A 20,649-nucleotide genomic window follows, 5' to 3' on the forward strand; every position below is an offset into this window, starting at 1 on the left:
TTTTTCAAGAGTTTTATGTCAAGAAGCTCTTAATGTCAAGGCATTGTTGGTGACAAATAAATGAATCTATATTTTAGAAAATTGGGGGTATAAAAAATGGAAAAAATAAAAATGTTCAAAAGAAAGGCCATCTCCCAATTAGAGAAACATTGCATGCCGAAAATATGTAAAGTTGTCCATCAGGCAAACTAATTCTGCAACAGCTCATTTGGGACTGAACACAATTAATATTTCAAAAATGTAGTTTGCTGTAGATGAAATCCAGTCCTAAAATGTGTCTATATGTAGTAAAAGTCCAATAAAATAGTTATTCTTAAAAGCGTGTGATAACTCTATCCCCACTCTTACATCTAATGTGTACAGAGGCTCCAATATAATAATGAGTTTTATTTCCTGTGAATATCTTTAAAGCTACTACAATATAAGTAAATTATTCTAATTGTAGGAGTTTTTATAGTTGCCAATTTCTAATCAAATGACAATAGCTCCTCAAGACTGAACTAAATAAATACTTCTATGTCAAAATCAGAATATAAAATCTTAAAAATGAATGCCTTTCAAAAGAAATAATGACTCCCAGTGCTCATTCGTAGCTGAAGTATCAAAGAGGACACTTGGAATGTTAGGTTCCTAGCTTAATTATAACACAGGTCACCATTGTTAAAAAATAAGTGGATTAATGTTAGAAGGAGTACTTATTGAACACTTTTCTATTCATAGGGAACTTAACCTTTACAATTTAATACTTTTGATTTCCAAATTCATTTGCAAGTAAAAATAAAACTATTTAGTCTTGATGACTTTCCCAGACTTGTGAACTCAGAATTCTTAAGTCTGTAAATTTCTTGAAATCAGATACTATACTCTTATGATCCACTTATTTCTATTTATCATTCTTCCTGTATACTCCCATGGTAGAGGTTCCGTGTTTATTAAAGAATAAATGAATGAATGAATGAAATAGGTTATTATGGTGTCTATTCTGCCTTTTGGAATTAAATTTGCCATACTGAAAAAAATATATTATTTGCTTCATTTTCCTTGAGTATGATTTATTATAAGAAATATCTTCTTAGAGATGTTTAATGTTAAGGCAAAAGTGAACAAATTATTATTATAAATATTTGAGAATTATTATCAAGTACCTTGTCATTGCAACAACTTGTAGTCTATAAAAAACATAAGGACTCTTTAATCTAACCCTCTACTAAGTCCTTCTACTAAAATGTACAGAATGGAATTTTTTAAAAATATCCAGTTTTGGCCGGGCGCGGTGGCTCACGCTTGTAATCCCAGCACTTTGGGAGGCCGAGGCGGGTGGATCACGAGGTCAGGAGATCGAGACCACGGTGAAACCCCGTCTCTACTAAAAATACAAAAAATTAGCCGGGCGTGGTGGCGGGCGCCTGTAGTCCCAGCTACTCGGAGAGGCTGAGGCAGGAGAATGGCGTGAACCCAGGAGGCGGAGCTTGCAGTGAGCCGAGATTGCGCCACTGCACTCCAGCCTGGGTGACAGAGCGAGACTCCGTCTCAAAAAAAAAAAAAAAAAAATCCAGTTTTTGCTTTAAAATGTTCAGTTTAATGGTTTAAATTTAAAACTTTAAAGATTTTTGAGAATTGTTCATGTGTGTCAATCACATAATTTTTCGAGTAAATCAGTCATCATTTCCACTATACAGACGACAAAACTTAGGTTGAGAGAATATGTGACTTGTCCAAGAACAGCGCATTAGGAAATGCATAACAGGGTTAGAATCCAGATCTTTTTGTGCCCCATCCAGAGTATATCCTACTATTATACTTCTACAACCTGCTGAATGTAATAATGAGTGCTGAACATTTTCAATACTAATGGAAAAAGATTATGGTATCTAAAACTTTTTAGTATTTAGTATTTTATGGTTGTTGATCATTTATACCCTTGATACCAACTTTCTTTAAAATATAGAGCACCTTGAAATTCTTTCCTCTTTCCCGTAAGTAAAATACAACTGTGCTGATTGGCAAGGCACTCTATAAATATTAGCCACTGACAAATACCCAAGGAAGGGCCACATAAAATTATAAGTGCGTCATTTCTGTCATCAAACCCACCCTCTCTGTCTGTCATCAAAGAGAGAGGAAAAGCGACCTCAAAATACTTCGAAAAAGCAACCCAATTTACATGGCAATGATTATAGATGTGACCACAAGGTGTCTTTCACAATCCATTTACCATCTATAACTAGACATAATGCTACTAACCTTTAAAGTGACTGTTCTCAGTGCCCTTCACTGACCATTATGTAACTACATCCTAATGATTTTAACTATCTTTAAAATATGATGTCCATCTAAAAATAGTAAATTCGGATGTATTTTTCTAAGACAGTTGAGTTTTTAAAGTGAAGGCAGGAAGAAAAGTAGGTAGAGGACTATTTCAGAATAAGTGAATAATAACACAAGTCCCCTTGGGCTGCTCTATGGAATTTTAATTCACTATTGTGAAGTTCAAGAACTTCTATTTTTCGTGCTTGGCATTCCTCCAAAACTCTGGCCAGTAATGACTGAGTGTGAGTAATGGCTTTTACACCATGAAATGATGGCTTAGTCCTCCTACAAATTTGTCATTCTTAGCTGTGCACTGTGACAGACCCTTGAAACAGATCTGTCACCATGAGCTAGAACTGCTTTCACAGTAATCCATCCACATAATTAGACCATTTTGTCACAATTGTGATGGTGGTGGTGGTTGTATGGAGCGTTTATTGTGATCTTGGAGAATTGGATTCTAATCTCAATCATATCTGTGCCATTTAAAGTAAGTACTCACTCAATTTCGCGGTTTCTGGTGCCTGATGAAGATGCACCTATCCTTATCTATGTATCTACCTTCTCACAGGGTGAGAAGAAGATATTCCAAGTCACCCAACTTTGAAGTATTAGATGGCACATATAATCATAAGGGATAACTTTCATTACTATTGATTTTCTCTGAGCTGATACATGAGTACCTTGAGGTATTATTAACAATAAATTCTCATAGTTTACATCCAGTTACAATGTCTTTGATGTTAGTTTAGAATATTCTCCTTTCCCATTCTTTTGCTATAATTAAACTAAATTCAAGAAAATGTCTATAACTAGACGTAATGCCACTAACCTTTAGTGACTGTTCTCAATGCCCTTTATGGCCATTGTGTAACTATATCCTAATGATTTTAACTATCTTTAAAACATGATGTCCATTTAAAAAGAGTAAATTTGAATATATTGGAATATGTAACTACATAAAAGACATTTTCTTTTCTGGTTTTCTTAATTTAAAATGGTAATTTCCTATACTCTCGTTAGAATCTTCTCAATGTTAAAGGCTGAAGTTATTAACACACCACTAAGGCTACTATATGTATTTCCTCTTTTCTCCTGGGATCTTGAGCTAGTTTCTCTCTCTTTCTCGCTCTCTCTCTCTCCCTCCCATCCTCACACTTCTCCTTTTCCCCTCCCCCTGTCTCCATCTCTCTTCCTTTTCTTTTGCTCCCATTCCTTTCCCATTCCTATCCCTGGAGGCCACAAGAATTTATGAGTATTCCTTGGCCTTGCAGGTGTCAGGACCAAAACCCCACTGAATCCTGACTTGAGCAACTGAAACAGTAGAAGCTTAGTCAACTCAATGAGCATACGAAGTATAAGCAGAACACTCCAAACTATGAGATCTATGAGTTCTATGAGAACTATGATGATTTTCACATCAACAGACAGAGATTTTCTTTTGTTTTTTCTATTTCAAATTTTACAGCTTTTGCTACTAAAGAAGCAATATATCTAAAGCTAATATGATTACTTAAACTTATAGTCACTAAAGATTATTTTCATTGGCAAAGTTCCTATGGAGTAATTTCAGGCTTCTCTGATAATGAACATCTTCATAAAGTTACAGGAAGGAGCAGAGGTTCCTACAGGAATTTCATAATTCAATGCTGGGGGCAGGAAGAAGGGCAATTAATGTTTCTTTCCTGGGCTTGCCCCCTCAATTATAGATACCTGTGGAGGGACAGAATTATCAGCTGCTATCTGCCTCTATGTATTACTCTAAAAAATGAAAATAATAAATTTGGCCTGTCCAAAAAAACAGCCAGAAGGAAAAGGAAAAAGCTAAAGCAGTGTCTACATGATGACCTGCAAATATCAAAAGCACATATTTTCTAATTATATTTTATAAAATGTTTAAATGATATTTCAAAAGAGAACTTTTCAGTAAGCCCTATTTATAGAACAGAACTTAACACACTATGTACCATAATGTGGCTCACACACATATAAGCAACTCCATTTTTTAAATCCAAACTGTAAGTAATAGTATCTAGGCACAGAAAGCTATCAATGAAAGAAAACATGTTTCTTTTCCAAGCAGTGCACTTACATTTTACATGTTCACGAGAATTGTCATCATTCTTTATGTTGGGTAAAAATTACTGTCATGTTACTCAGATAAGATAAAAATTAGCATTTGCTAAGTCAGTAGGTTCCATAGTAAAGGAAACATTAATACATTAGTACTTCAGAGCTACACTCAAAACTGTATTTGCTTTGTAAGGGACACCTTTGCTTCACTGCTAAACTATACCCCATACTATTTTATCAGAAACAATCAATATGGGTATTACCTTGACAGAAAGGAGCCTGATGCCAGGTCTTGAAAATTTCCATTTTTGGTGTGCAGTCACATCGGTAGAGCCAAAACCAGTCTTCAGTGTCCTCACCACTTTGCAAGCTGTCAAAATCCTCGTCATTTTGATTTGTGACTAAAATTAAATGAAATTACATAAATTTTATGAGATTCTGTGATAAGACTTTTTAGTTAATGTAAAAGAAATCTGGGAAGGGGGTGCAGTCAGTGTTTAAGGCTGACTGCACAGCGATCTTTGAATTTCCATTCATTCTGCCATTAAATGTCTTCAGCCACAGCTCCTCCTTCTCTTAACCCCTCCTCCTGAGGTAATGTCCAGAGATGTTCCATGGGCATGTAACACAAATTGCGACACATCAAATACTACCTTCTCCTGCTAAAATAATGCTGGGGTTGTAGAAAACCAGCCATCCATCAAAGGAATTGCTTATGCAGCTGAATGGAATGACCTAGACATCATGGACAACCTTATCCTAAAGAGTAGCAACTTTCCAAGAGGCTAAGGATCATAGGCTTTTGCTTGTGTCACATGGGATACCTAATATGCCTCATAAGAGATTTTGAATTCCCAAAGAAAGCTGAATGCTTGCCGTTTTCTGTTGGGGTAAAAAGACAATGTTCTTTTTACAAAAAGTAAAAATCAGAGCATCCTACAAAGAGCATTTTTATTGTTTGTAAAAAGAATGTCAGAATAAACTTTTCTCCACAAATATACAATAAGCCTATCTACATTATGTTTTGGGTTAATAGAGTAGTATACTACATTCTTACTATAGCATTGTTCTGTGTTTCAAAGTTAAAGCAATCAGTAATATCAAGTAAAACACAACTAAAGCAAAGTGGACTATTATATCCTTCTTAAGCCTCTTAAATCTGTAACAACTTCATGAAACAATGACAAACACTGATTTTAATATAAGCACTATTCCTAAGTCAAGTGTTTTTTAGTTATTAAAATGTTACATATAAAATTTTCCAAACTTCAGCATTCATATTTTAACATGAATAAAAAGTGATTCACTTAACCCTTCAGTCTCATGTTTAACCAGGCTGTCAAGGGGCCTCATTGGCTGGCAGATGCTCTTGCTTAAGTCACGTGACTATGTAAAACAGGAAGTACTGCAGCAGTGTTCTTTGATACTCTTGCAAAGAAGACCAAGGAATAAAGGCAATAGACTCATTCCTAGGGCTTCTCATAACAGAAAAGATGACATAAAATGACATAAAGATTGTAAGCTTCAATAACATACAATCAGTGCTAGAGTTGGGGTAAGGATTTTTTTAAAGAGGAACAAAGTTTAATTTAAATCTTCACGCTTACTTAATATATTCATGTACAAACATTATTTGATTTCAAAGTGCTTCACGACTCTTGGTGATAGAAAGCTAAACAAAATAGGCTCATACTAGTTTATACAAATAATTAATAAAATAACTAGTGCCATGGAAGTTGCCCAAATGCAATGGGAAAATAAATAAAATGGGGAAAATAAGAAAGAAAGATCAAGTTCTTTGTGCATGTTCAGGAAAGTTTAAGCATAGAATTATGTTGAGCTGTGTTATATTGAAGGATGCAAGTTCACCAAGTAGATAAAGGGGGGAAAAAACCCAGAAGGGATGCCATGGCATGAGCAATAGCATAGAGGCATGAAGTCATGTGGTATATTTTTTAAAAGCCTAGATGCAGGGTACAGAATGGGAAAATGAAAAGGTACCATATCACGGGAGACTTTGTATGCCTTAAAATATTCAGCCTTCATCCATAAATAGTATTCATGATAGTCATGGAAGTATTTTGAACAAGAAATAAAGGTGAAATTTGTGTTGAAGATCATTGAAAAATGAATTGGAGGAGAATGAAAATAGCAAAAGGAAAACTCCCAACCTAGAGAACTGAGGACTCAGAAGCAGTACTTACTGGCTTAGTCCAATACCAGTTTACGCCTTGATCTCACCTCTTGTCTTTTTATGTGTGTGTGTGTGTCTGTGTGTGTAGTGAGGGTTGTCTTTCCTTAATTAAAAAAAGATATAAACTCAATCCTCATTATGGAGACTTTTTAGGATGCAAAATAAATTTAAATCAGTCATAGTCCCATTACCCTAAGGTACCCATGCAATGAATACTATAGTATGTTTCCTCCCTTCATCATTTATGTTTTAATCAAATATGACAGTGGAAGTACTGAGGAGTCCAGAGCTTGACCAAGGAAAAGACTGCATCACCATTTATAGCAGTTGACCACAAAGCATGATGAATTAAACATGTTTTTCCATAGAAATGTCAACAATTCTAGGATAGAATTCTCCTACTCTAAAGTCTAGAGAGAAATGTGGGCATGATAGTTTTAATGGGCTTTCATTTTTATCAGTAAAGGGTCCCAGATGCAGACTATGGTGTGTATGTATATATATATACACACACACATATATATATGGTGTGTATGTATATATATACACACACATATATATATGGTGCGTATGTGTATATATAGACACATATATATGGTGTGTACGTATATATATACACACATATATATATACATACAAATATATATATATGTATATATATTTTATGGTCCATGTCTTCAGTCATCAGAATGAAGGAGGAGAAGGCAGAAATTCTGGAAAATTTGATTAAATATTCTGAATTAGAGACTTGGAAAATTCATCTATTATAATTCCACAATCATCTTGGAGATTGGAACAGCCAATAAATAAAATAGTGGCTAGTTTCATACTTGAGTGTTCAGGCTAGACTGAAATCTATAACAAAACTGGAAAAAAATACATTACACATTAGTGAGAGAGTTTACATTAGGACAGATCAAAGGAGTTGAGGCTATAACAGTTGGTAGGGAATGTTAAAGTCAGACATGAAAAAATTTAGTGGAAATGTTACTCTTTTATGACAGATTATTTTTCAAAACATTTTAAAAGAACAAGCATTTTTTTCTTCTCTGACCACATGTACACAGTTCTCCTTCACATAAGCTGTCTGCACGCAGCTGAGCAGAGTGACAGGCATGAATGCAGGCACACACATCAGGCTGGGGACCCTGTGCACTTGGAAGTATATTCTTTGTGAGCCAGGTCATCAAAGGTTTTCTAAACTTATGAGTCACTCTCTGATAAAAGGAAAATATTTTTTATAGATTTAGTCTTCTTTTCTATTAATACATTTTAAGAAATAGAAGCATTTAGCCTGTGAAATCCCTCAGGGCACTTTGTTTTATGAATTCCTTATTGACATACCTGGTATTGAAAATGTTAAAATGTCAAGTACTAGGTTGTATTTACTTTAATTTGATATTTAAAGAAATGTGGAAATACAGAATAATAGATAATAACCCACCCCACAAAATAAACCCTGTTAACACTAAAGTATTATCTTCTAGCATTTATGTCAATGCTCAGAACATAGTTTTGAAAATTGTCATTGACTTGCATCATGCTTTTTGGAGGTAATATTATATTAAATGTATTTTGATGTTATTACAAGGTTCTTTTAAAACCTTACTTGAAATGACTACAAAACATTCCATTTTCATTGCTGCTACAATGCATGTCAATATTGCTATCTTTGATACTATTTACAAATTTCTCTCCAAAGAGAGTGTACTCACCTACATACCAGTGCAATATATGGGTGTCCCTTTAAAAATGTCCTCACCAACATTATGTATTATCTTTGGTTTTATTTGCTCTGCTGCAGAAAATAGTATTTTGCTTTCATTTCTATTTTAAATCACTGGTGAAGTTGAATACTTCACAGTATGTTTTTAATTGATACTATTCGTTTATCAACTACTGTTTACATTTTTGTTTCCATTAACTCATCTATATTAATCATTACGAAAATGTCTTTAAAGGAAACATAAAGAAACACTGAAAGCCTGTGTATATACTGATTTCCAGTATCCACTTCATTTAAACAGTCCACTGACATAAGCAAGGGAAGACCTGCTACAGATTGAAAAAAAAATGAGAACAGGATGTCTTAGAGAATAAAGGTCTTAGGTTTTGTAATGAAGAGAAAATAAGGGTGTTAGTAATTCCTTTGAAGGTACAGAGACTTCCAACTGCCCTCTTGAAGTGTTCCTAAGTAATGAATCAGAAACAACTGTAAGAAGTTGGTGCATCTATCAAAAAGTCTCTAACATAGCAAGCATGCAAGAGATGCTTCTGGAAAAATGACTGAATGAATGGATGCTGTGTGCTTAATTCCTGCCTGATCAGTGATGATTATTTAAGCAGGAACAAATAAAATTACATCAGTTAAGCATGAGAGGAAATAAGGATGCTTAGGAGTCATGAAAAAAAAACCTGGCAATCAGTAATTCTATAGTCTATTTTTGAACAGATACATTAAAGCAAGAAGTAAGGTATGACTGGAGAGCAAACAAATTCAGAGTAAAAGGAGGTGCAATAACTCCCTGAAGAAAGTTCTACTGTTTTGTGTTTGACCAGAAATGTGTGAAAATAGAATATAAAAGGTAGAAGTAATTGGGTTCAGTTCTATGATTTTTATTAGCCTTAGTGTCATAACAAGGAATACAGTCACAAATAAAGATATGGAAGAAGAAGGCATCTCCGAGGGAAAGTGGTGTGGATTGTACCCATGTAAAAGGCACACGCTTTCTTCTATCACAGAAACTAGGACAAGCTTGTAGGAGGAGTCCTCAAAGTTTGGCTAGGAAGAAGACTTAAAGTTGAAAACCTTTCCAATATGTCAAGGATTGATAACGACAATAGACAGATATCATGTTGTTAGATGATGAGGGTTTAAACTAACCAGATATCCTTGGAAATCCAATCAAGTAAAACCTATTCATTAAGATCCAATTGGCATTTTGAGGAATAGAAAGTGAGGAACCAATTATGATGAATATGCTTATCAACCTAACATTTGATAACATAAAGGTTGGAGTGATACAAAAGAAGGTGAAAAATGAAGCTGGAAAAGAGACCTTGTAAAATTGGTTTCACATATTAAAGCTCAGGGCACATGTGATTTATTCTAGAATAACAAAAAAAAAAGCTATCATTCTTAAGACCCCATTTGCAAACACCTTAAGGAGAACAAGTTAGTCAGTACAAGGAGCACGTATTTATAAACAGTAAATCTTGTCATGCTAATTTCTGCTTAAAAAAGACACTACTCCAGACCAAGTAGACATGTTAGATGTTAATTCAAGAGCATGGAGTATATATTCTAGGCCAATGTTATGTGCATACACATTTGCTAAAGAATGTATATAAATGAGTTATTGCAAATGTAAAAGGACAGAGTGGATTATCCAGTGAATTCACGAAGTTTCTTGTGTATTTGTGAAATGAGAAGAACAGTGGGAAATGCCTTAGAAATTTGATTCAGAATTCAGTGACTTTGGAAAATTGAAGACATAGCCAAACACAAGGTGCAACCAAAGGGAGGTCATGTGTAAGTCCAAAAAGAGAAAGAAAAACAAGCTGTAAATAAATAAAAGTTGTAGAGGATTGATTTATATAGAAATGAGCCAAAAAGCATATGTAGCAATTATAAAACATAGCAAGAGGACCAAAGTTAATCATGTTAAGCTGTAATTTAAACATCTCAATATAGAAAGCAGAACTTAGAGTGGGATTTAAGAAAAGAAAGTCAATGTTCACATAAAAAGCTAAATAATGAATAAATTAAAATTCTAAAAATGGAGTTTGACCATGAGCTGACTATTAAATTTAAAATCATGTCACACAGGAGTCCTAAGCAAAGTCTTTCAATCTTTCTGAAAGTAAAAAAATAATAATTATTATTCTTGGGTAACAAATAAGAAAGACCCCACAATAGAAACTAAAACATTGGAAGATATAACCACAATATATTAGCATATTATCTGCATCTATATAGAGAAATATATAAATATGTACACCACTTGCTGTTATGCCAGTAAGTGAAAATAGGTATTTACATAAATCCGTTTTATTGGCTCCAGTGATGATAAGTATGATCTTGCCTGAAAGTTGAGATACTTGCCACTTGTTGATCCCCTGAGCTAGGCATTGGTATGACTTCCTTGCTAATTTTAAAAGCAATCCTTGAAATAAGCTAATGCTATCCCTATTTTATAAACAATAATGATGAGTCTCAGAGAATTAAGTAGCTTGTTCAAGGTCACACAGCTAGTAAGTTGCAAAGCCAAGACCAGAAATCAAGTCTTAGGCAATGTTCATCCTCTTGGAGCATGTCAATTATATCTGGAGAAAACAGGGGCAACGGCATGGAATGAACTAGAAAGAGTGACCTGGTTAAGATTCAATTTGATAAGAAGAATACATGAGTGTGGAGGTAGCAAAGGCTGGATTTCTGATGCTCAGAAATATTTGTGTTTCCTGAAAATCAGTAAAACATAACTTCAGTAAAAATTGAACAATGAGACAGAAGAAAGTAACCACAACTTCTCTGGTTTATTATGTTTTATATTAAATAAATGATAAGGTAATATGGAAATAAAGCTATTAATTTTTCAGTAATCCACCTAATAATAAAACTAGTTCACCTGGGAGCCATGTTTCTAGCTGGTTAACTGATTCAGCTGGACTTACCTGAAATAGCAAAGAATGTCTTATATTTTTCTATCTTGCATCTTATTGCTTGAAGTTATGTATTCCAGAACCATGGAATCTGGGTAATTTCATGCCATTAAATGTTTATGATTGTTTGGAAATAAAATCTAGGATTTCTAAAAGAATAATCAATTCAGTAATTATGTATTGAGTAGTTTCTATGTATCAGACATTGTATATCAGGAAACAGGATTACTTTCTGCTGAAAGATGTTTTGTAGAAAATTGAAAACCTAGTAAATGTATTCCCTAGATAGTTTTACATAGCTGGATGAAATCTTCAAAATTGTTTTCTAATTCCTTTGTTTTATAGATACAAAAACCAAATATCTAAGTAAGCCAAGATCATCTAATTATTCTTGAGTTACTTAATATTTGACCTAAAGCTGTTAGTAGACATCAGTATAGAAATATAAGTTCTGAAAAATTACTGCATTTCAAATAGAAATAATTGTGTAAATGATGGAACAACTAGTAAGGAAACTAACAATTACACAAATCAAACTCAACACTTAATTTTGGCTGAGGCATTTTCTTATAACTTGGTCTAAATATGCCTACAACATAAATTTTACAAAATAAAATGGCTAAATCATTAGACAATGTTCATTCTAAATAGCAAATACTGTTAAGAAAATGTAAAAAAAATTCATCATCAGCCTTCTTTGCACAACGATTATCATTGCAACAAAACCATCTTCTAACATGCTGAACAGAACAAACAGCTCTGATGGGCTTGTTTTCTTAACTTTTGTCAAGAGTAAACAAATGATTTTGCAAGATTCTAAAGAGCAACCCTAGCTGTGAGGTAGATGGTTATCTACAGCAATCCAGATCATGTGCCAGGACAGTACTGGACCCTCTTTAAATTAAACATATTTGAGGATCACAGAGAAGCATGTGGTGCAACATGTCTTGAAGTTACCGACTTCGTGAAGTGTAAGGGGCAGCAGTTTACACTGGAATGACGTAGAGAACAGGTCACCTACGCACATTCCTACTCCACCCCCTTTTGTAGAAAATTTATTTTACTAAACCTGATTTCTTCCATGGCCTCCTATTTTCAGCGGAATGTGATTCAGGAAGATATATTCCACCCTCCTGGAAATCGGAAATCGGACCAGTGCTTTCACAAACATTAAGTTCCATCTTCCCTAAAACTTTATTGCAATTCCCCAGGAATGGATCACAGAGCTATTTCTTCCTCCAGATTTGTAGATTTCTAAGTTGAGTCATAGGGCAGGAGTGCCTTTTTTTTTATTTTATATAGGCTAAAAATTTTTTGGAGAAGATTAGTGATCTGGAGAGGGGGAAAGAAAGAACAAGAAGGAGATGAAGAAGGGGAGGAAGAAGAGAAAAAAAGACAAAAGGAAGCCAACCCCAATCCTTGAATTCTACAAACTACTAACAATTAGTCAAAAGCGCCTACTTGGATTTCAATACCTGACATGCCTTTGAGTGTTGAAGAATTAAATGTCTTATTCTGGTATTGTTTTTTGATGTCATTTATTTTTAACCTATACTTGCCCTTATCAAGATCATTCTCAGTTGATAGTAAGAAAAATATGTAATGTTGTTGCTAATTTATCTTGCATTAGGGAATTGATTATTTCAAAAGAGCATTCTTGAACATCTTGTAAACTAAAAAAGCAAAGAACTCGGTATGAGGAAGTTAAAAACTCTGTCAAGATTTCAAAAATTTGTGTATAAAAATTAATTGCCATGATAGAGGTCGAGGTCAAGCAGTAATGATAGAAATTTTGTGAAATGATGATTAGACATAAAATGTAAGACAAATGAGAGAAACAAAGGTACACAATAGAAAAAGTATTATTAGTACTGTATTAGTTACTCTGAATGGCATAAAAATACATAACTCAGAAAAAGAAATTCTTTTCACGTTAGAATATTTGTGCTAAAAATAACTGCATTCTTCAAATTATTAAAGACTTTGACCCCAAAAATTTACTTGTCCACAAATATCTGTTTTTCTATAAATTAAAAAGGTTAATTAGTACTTGATTAACTAATCAACATTTATCTTATTATAACACATACACACTTGAAACAAAGATAGCTGTAGGACTTTCAGGGACCAGAGCTGTAACATAGGAATATGAAGGCCCAGTTATAAAATACTGCCACACCCAACAGAAACTAAGGATTCTCTTAAATATATGTAATGCTCCAAATTTGCCAATAGAATTGCACATTTTCCAGGTAAACAGATCCACTGATAAACCTTTAAATAAATGACAAATAAAAATACTTTAAGTAAAAGGCCTTTTATTAAACATATCTTTTTCTTTTCTATTAATATGATAAGGTTAAAAGACTTAAAACCTAATGAAAAATTATTAATACCTTCAATTAAGGGTCTTTTAGGAATGCAGTTTCTATTTGTATGCAAATCAAAGCACTTCTGATGATCATCCTGTGAGTACTATACCAAGAGAACTGCCATCCACTAGACTATATAATTCTTTCATTTTTGTTCACTTTTAATATACAGGGTAAGAAAAATGAAAAAAAATTGTGAAGGTAACCCAATATTAGTCTTGATAATATTTTAAATAAATTGAAATATTACAGTGAGCTGAAATATCAGACTCAAATATGAAAATAAACTTTAAATAACCCCAAGTTAAACTCTGAATTTTCTGCATTTTTACAAATTGTCTTTGTAGCTAACTCTGCTTAGAAGCCAGAATTAATTTCAATGAAAATCAGTTATTTAAAAAGAAGTGCTTTTTAAAATAATGTTTACATTTAAATAAAAGTTTATCATATTAACTGACCAAAAAAATAAAATAGCAAATATGTCAATTTAGCACCATTTTTTTAACTTCTATTTTCAGACTTTGGGGTTTATACATATGTAAATTCTTTGGCTCAGCTCTTAGGCAGACACAATGGTGTGGGGCAGTGCTAGTAGCAGGCCAAGATGGCTCTTCAACACTGAAAGTCCATCCTGACTCCTGGCAGGGACCAGGGCCATCCAGTTATACTATGGTGTTCTTTCACCACCTCAGTGATGGCAGCTGGCTGGAGTCCAAAGCGTTTCAGTACTCCCAATCTCTGACTACTTTTTTCTCTTCTTTTCTCCATCTTGCCCTACACATTTATCCAAAGAAAATATTTAGGATGTGAAAGAAGGGTGTAGATAAGAAATGAATCAAAGGGGAAATGAGTGATTATAAAACAGTAAAATATGTAACTGAACCTTACTGTGGCTTAACACACAGCCAGTAGTGCCAAAGATCATATAACTTCTGTCTGCTGAAGTTTTCTCTTTATTAAATGGCATTGACAGAGAAAAACTATAAAGAATAATTAATTGAAATAGACTGCAAATCACTTAGCCAACATAAAATGATGCAATATTTTATTTGATGAAGAAACCTAAAGTTAAATATTCGTTAGATCAATTTTATCACTTTGTCTATATCCTATCAATCCTTCAAAGCCATATGAAATCATAATCCTTTAATGAACTTTATGTATGTATTTCTTGTTTGTATCATACAATTGATATACTATCTGCATACTCTTATTTCACACATTAATATCTTCCTGGTTGAAATCATTAAATAGCTCCACATTGCTTAACTACAGTGCAAAGTTAAAAATATAATATATTCATTTTTCCAAAGCTTTAGGCTTTCGTTTGCTTCATTCACATTGTGTGATCTAAATTAGTATCTTCACTGTCTCTGTTTAATATCGACAAATTAGAAAGAGTAACAACCGTGACCTCTCATAGTCCATAAGTAATAATTAATTCTTCAGTTCCTTCTATAAATACTTATTAAAGCCCTTTTACATGCCAAGCATGGTGATAGATCCTGAGAATAAAAATAAGACTGGAACACAGACTTGTCCCTCAAAAGCTCCCTCTTAAGAAGCCTTTCAGTTTTATTCTCAGAAGTGGACAAAAACGTGTATTTTCTACTCTCAAGATTGAACAATAAAGAATAACAAAAAGACTAAAAATCTAAGAAGCTCAAGACCCCAAAGACTCAACCATAACAGGCTAAATCGATATTCCTCTCCAGCAGCTCTCCCAGGATGAAATGTGATCACCTATTAATGCACTTCACAAAATAAAGAAACTTCATGCCATCTTTCATATCGTAGGAGTTGACCCACACCCTAGGAATCACGTTAGATCCAAAAATTTCTCAAGAGAACAAAAAGAATTACACTTTTTTTCCCAGCCAATACTGGCTAAAACGTCTGATGATCAACACTGAGCAAATTAACTTGAGTAGAACTGTAAATATCCTCTACACATATGACTACAAAGGCAAGGTATAAATTGTGAAATCCCACATTAATATATTTTTAAAAAACCAAATGCTTTCTAATAACATATAAAACATAAAAGCATTATAAAATATACCTCAAAATGAATTTAGATTAATATTAAATGCTATAAATACATAAGGCATCATGTAAAAAATAGTAAGTCTTAAAATAAAATCTTAAAAACCTATGAAATTATAAATCTATAATGTATAAATTCATACATTTATAATTTATTGCCACTACCACACCCAATAAGAATGCCACAATATAATTACAAAAACACAGAGAAAAAATATAAAGGCTCATACCAAAGTTATATTAAAGTTATATGGGTTTAAAACTCAGGAATAATAAAATTTCTCCAGAACTCCTTATCAGAATCCAATTAATTGCTCAGCTCACCACCGTTCCTTCTTTCCCAAATCTTGAATATGAGCAGCTAAGAAAAGATGAGCCACATCAAAATCAAAGCAAACAAACTTCTGACTGTTAGAGCTTATACACAGGATGGCTGGAAACAGGACTGCCATGACCAGACCCAAGTCAACAAAGCCTTGTTGTAAGGAGATTAATCTTTTTCTTCAGGCTTGAAAAACCCTGTGCTACGTCTGGGAAAATAACTACACCACTACCTTGATACTGGGCTCCGTGTTTCTTCCAGACCTAAGATAAGACACATTTTCTTATCTCCAGCTCTAAAGAAAAGAAATGGCTTCAAAGTTCAGGAGACAGGTCATACTGTAATACCAATAGGATGAGAGGCCTTGTTGGACCACCTGACTTAGAATTAGTATGAGGAGAAAAAAAAATGTACTGGCATTTCAACTCAATAAAGAAATTCTCAAAGTCAACGTATTTCCTCAGTAAATACATTCCCTAAATATCTTAAATTCTAAGACTAAATACAACAACCATTTTTACATACCTATTATATTATACTTCAGAATGCCATACCTCAGTTTAAATTAACTGGCAGAATTCTGCTCCTAATTTTAACTGCATTTATATTTTAGCCTGAAGAAAAAGACTGTCAAGGAATAGCTACCCTCTCAAACTAGTATGAGGAAAATTCTAATTAAATCCAGTTGAAAATAATTTGTGGCTTTAAAACTATTTCAAGTAATATTTACATATATAAGTGTTATATAAAGAGTTAAGCTCAGCAACAAGCAGAATTAGGAGTTTTAATATTAAATATATAAAACATTCTTGAAATGAAGATGGAAAACAGCTACATGTTTGTACAGGTCAACTAGAAGCCTCAGAGCTGAGGTTTGACATGAATTCATTCTATTACAGTGGCTGAGTTATTTAACCTTTGTGTGCATCATTTTCTCATAAGAAAATTGAGTAGGATTAATCATCAAGAAGAGCTCTTGGCCTAAAGATGTGTCTCATCAAATGAGCTGTGTACACAGGAAGAATATTTATAGTAATATATTTCAGAAGGAAGTTTCCAGGATTACATACCTACTGACATGGATTGATTCCCAATATGTTTTCTTTAACTGCTAACAAGTGTGCAGCATGCTGAGCTAGCCAATAAGTAGAAGCACACTCTATCCCTGGCTCTGTCATAACCTCATTCTATCCTTAGCCAAGTCTATTAATCTTCCTATTTCCCAGTTTCTCTAAAAACTGCGCAAATCAGTGCCACAAAAATGGCAGGGATGTGTATGAGTTAATGAGAGAATATCCATCAAGCCCTATGATCCCAGAAGAGAGCACCAAAGGAACACAAATTTGATTAAACCTCTCATGTCCCAATGCTGATAGCCCTAGGAGAATTGTTAAGGAATAACTTGAGGGAGGGAGGAGGTGATTCTTTCTTGACCTCCTAATTTTGTGTATCTAATTTATTCATCATTTATGCATTTATTTATTCATTCAACAAGTTGAGTATCTTTCATTACATACCAGATACCCCATTAGGCAATGGTGAAATGAAATGACATGGTCCCAGACCTCATGATACCTCATGGGAGATGCTAAAGCAATATAAATGAATTGGAGCTTTCAGTATATTAAGACAGCTTAGTAATCAATCTCACATTATGTAATTACAAATTTTATTACAATATATGATTACAAACTCTGCAGGAATAAAGTAGGCTGTTTTGCTAGAAAATAATAGTGGAGAACAAAATTTAGATTGGATGCTTAAAACAGTCCGAGGAAACTGAGATGTGAATGATACATATTAATTAAATGGGTCATGTGGGAGGAAAAGCACCCTAGCCAGAAGGAACATCATATGTGAAGGCTTTGAGCTGGAAATTGATGATATCTTCCAGGAACTGATTGGTGAAACAGAAGGATATTGAACCAAGCAGGGAAGATTATCAGGAGAGATCTGAAAGGCAATCAGACCCCAGACCCTGTAGGTGTTGGCAGGGCATGTTAACATATTGATTTGCCATTTATAGTGCAATAGGAAGTCATTGAAGGATTTTAACATGGAAAGTGAAATTATTTTATTAATATTATGAAAAAGATTAATTGCTGTATAGAGATGCACTGCATGCGAGGTGAGCCCACATAGGAAGTCAACTATGGTAGACCTATTTGAGTGCACTACCTAGATTCTCTTTACTGGGCTAGTGCCCCCCTCTCCCAGCCACTGTGGGTGATGGTTGCTAATTGCTCACACCTAAAACCTTTCCCAGGGACTAACCCCGATTAAGGAGTGTTTCTTTAATCCATTATAGGGGCATGAGATGCCAAACCCATTTACCTCAAGAGTGAACAACTCTGCCGTGTTGCTTGTGCTCCAGAACCTTCCCTGTGGATCAGGCTAAGGCTAGAATATACTTGAAACCATGTATCGAATTTACTCAAGTGATGGAGGTAGAAATCAAACTGAAGTAGATCAGAGAGTGACGAGGATGTTAAAAAACAGACAAAACATGAGAAGAAAAGCAGCTAAGTAAAAGAATAGAAACTGGATGAGAATGTGGAGCCAAGAAGGGTTTTGTTTGTTGTTTTTATGTTTTTTATTTTTTGATGAAAGGTGACCGGGACACATTTGTAGGCTGGTGAGCCTGCTCTACCTGAAAAAAAGAGATAAATTTGCATGAGAGAAAGAGTATAACCAAAAAGTGAAGACTTTGAGAAAGAGAGACAAGACGGCATCTGAAGAGCATGAAGAAGGATTGGTTTTTGTTAGGAGGGGGGACGTTTGCACCCTTTTAACAGGAGGGTAGGAGGAGATATAGGAAATACATCTTCTCTTACTGAAGGTTTGTTGACTTGGTAGTGTGAAAATGGGAGCATGACCCTTGACTGTTTCTACTTTCTAATAAAGTAAGATGTAGACTTTTCAATTGAAGGTTGGAAAGTTTAAACTAATATCTGAGAAGAGTAAGATCATGCTGTCATTAGACAACCACAGCAGAAAAGCCGGTAGTCTTGGGTTCCCATTTGAGATCCGTGACCATGAATTTATAGTGACATCAGAATGTCCATGCACATGGTTTTCTTCAGCCATTCTCAAATACAAGGGCTCAGGCATAGAGATGGAGGATTTTGCACTAAAGGTCTGAGTTTTGCCAGGCCAGTTAGAAATTGGGATATGGAAGTTGAGGTTATCTTGAAAGGAATGATTATAATGGTAGAACCTAGATTTTAAGCTAGATAAGAAAGAATGCTCAAAGAATTGTTACACTAGGAATACCTGAGTATATGAGATCAAAAAATAAGGGAGGAGGGGAAAAGGATATTGGAATTTCGAAGGTGGCACAGTTTCTGGTAAAGAATGGTCTAGATGTGGCCACAGCAGTTGGTACTGAAATCAAACGGGTGGCATAGTAATGGGATGGTTTACTAAAGCTGCTCTGCATCACATCTTTGGTTCACACAACCCTGGTACTCCATGATCAACCAAAATCTGCCAAAAAACATGAATTATCTTTATAAAAATACTTAACCGTCATTACATTACAAAACAGTCTGAATGAGTAAAGTGTACTAAGTGAAATGCAAATATTTTCCCATTTTTCCCTTTGGGGGAAATGTACTTCACATCACAGAAATACTGATTTAAATAAAGTTCTAAGAACATTTTCTTTTTGCTTTGTTTTTTAGGGCTTAATAATACTAATGTGGCCTTGGACTTCTCTTAGTCAGCACAACTGATCAATCAGCATTTCACTGATTGCTTAATTCCTCCTTCTCTACATAAGAGGGGTAAAAGCCCTTGCAAAATGTGTTTGTTCTGTTTGTTATTCTGGACAAAGCCGATAACGAGTTGCAGCTGCTGTACAGAGTGTACTGCTTGCCGAGGCCATTGCTTTAACTTATAGATAGAAAGGAGCAGCCAGAGATGTGCCTCAGGCTGAAGCCAGTGCTGCAAATAGGACAGCGCTCTCAGGCTACAGTATATGCATTTCATTATCCAACAATTTGTTCTGGGAGGACAGTTTGATTGGCCAGGCAAGAAATTCAAAATGAGAGACTTTTAAATATCACAACTCAGCTAAAAGAGCTCTTCTGTTTTCTGACCTAAGAAATTCACTTCTATCAGTCTCAATAAAGACGCTTGTAATATTAGGTGATGCAGACTCTGAACATTTGTCCCTCTGGACAGAGTGCACTCCCGATGATCTGAGTCTTGGGGCTATGCCTCAGGCTTCACAATTCCTAGTGTGAAAGCTGCTTGCATATCCACCCCTCCATCCAGCTGGGTTTTGTTCTGCTTTTCTTGTGTAACTAATGACTGTGAGTCAAAAAGATGGGAGGTCAACTACTTGCCCTTGACCATTAAATAGGTGTTTAAACTAAGCTAACTAAAGAACAGCATTGTTTTTCCATTTCGTGATATCGTTTTCCATATTATCCTAGATTCTTAACTAGGATGTGAAGAAAATAATAGTAGTCAATGTTATAAAGTTTAAAATAATACAAAGTAGTCAACATTATAAACAGAGACATTTCTAGAATGGAACAATAAGATAGTAGGCTTCTATGTTTTATTTAAAAAGGTTCCGAAATTACCCACTTACTGTTTGTGTGACCTTGAACAAGTTGCTTTAACTCTGAACCTCAGTTTCTTCATATGCAAAGTGGGAATAC

General features: G+C 34.4%; 1 protein-coding gene across 1 annotated transcript in view; it reads right to left on the reverse strand.

The window, feature by feature from the left end:
- CPS1 (carbamoyl-phosphate synthase 1) overlaps positions 1-20,649 on the reverse strand; it is a 155,396-nt gene that overhangs the window by 114,045 nt on the left and 20,702 nt on the right. Inside the window, exon 2 of the mRNA XM_032754661.2 lies at positions 4,647-4,784. Coding sequence (XP_032610552.1) covers positions 4,647-4,772 — 126 coding nt within the window. The 5' untranslated portion in view covers positions 4,773-4,784. The remainder of the gene's footprint in view (positions 1-4,646; positions 4,785-20,649) is intronic.

The sequence above is a fragment of the Hylobates moloch genome, unplaced genomic scaffold, assembly GCF_009828535.3.
Source record: "Hylobates moloch isolate HMO894 unplaced genomic scaffold, HMol_V3 SCAFFOLD_1, whole genome shotgun sequence".
Taxonomy (NCBI): Eukaryota; Metazoa; Chordata; class Mammalia; order Primates; family Hylobatidae; genus Hylobates; species Hylobates moloch.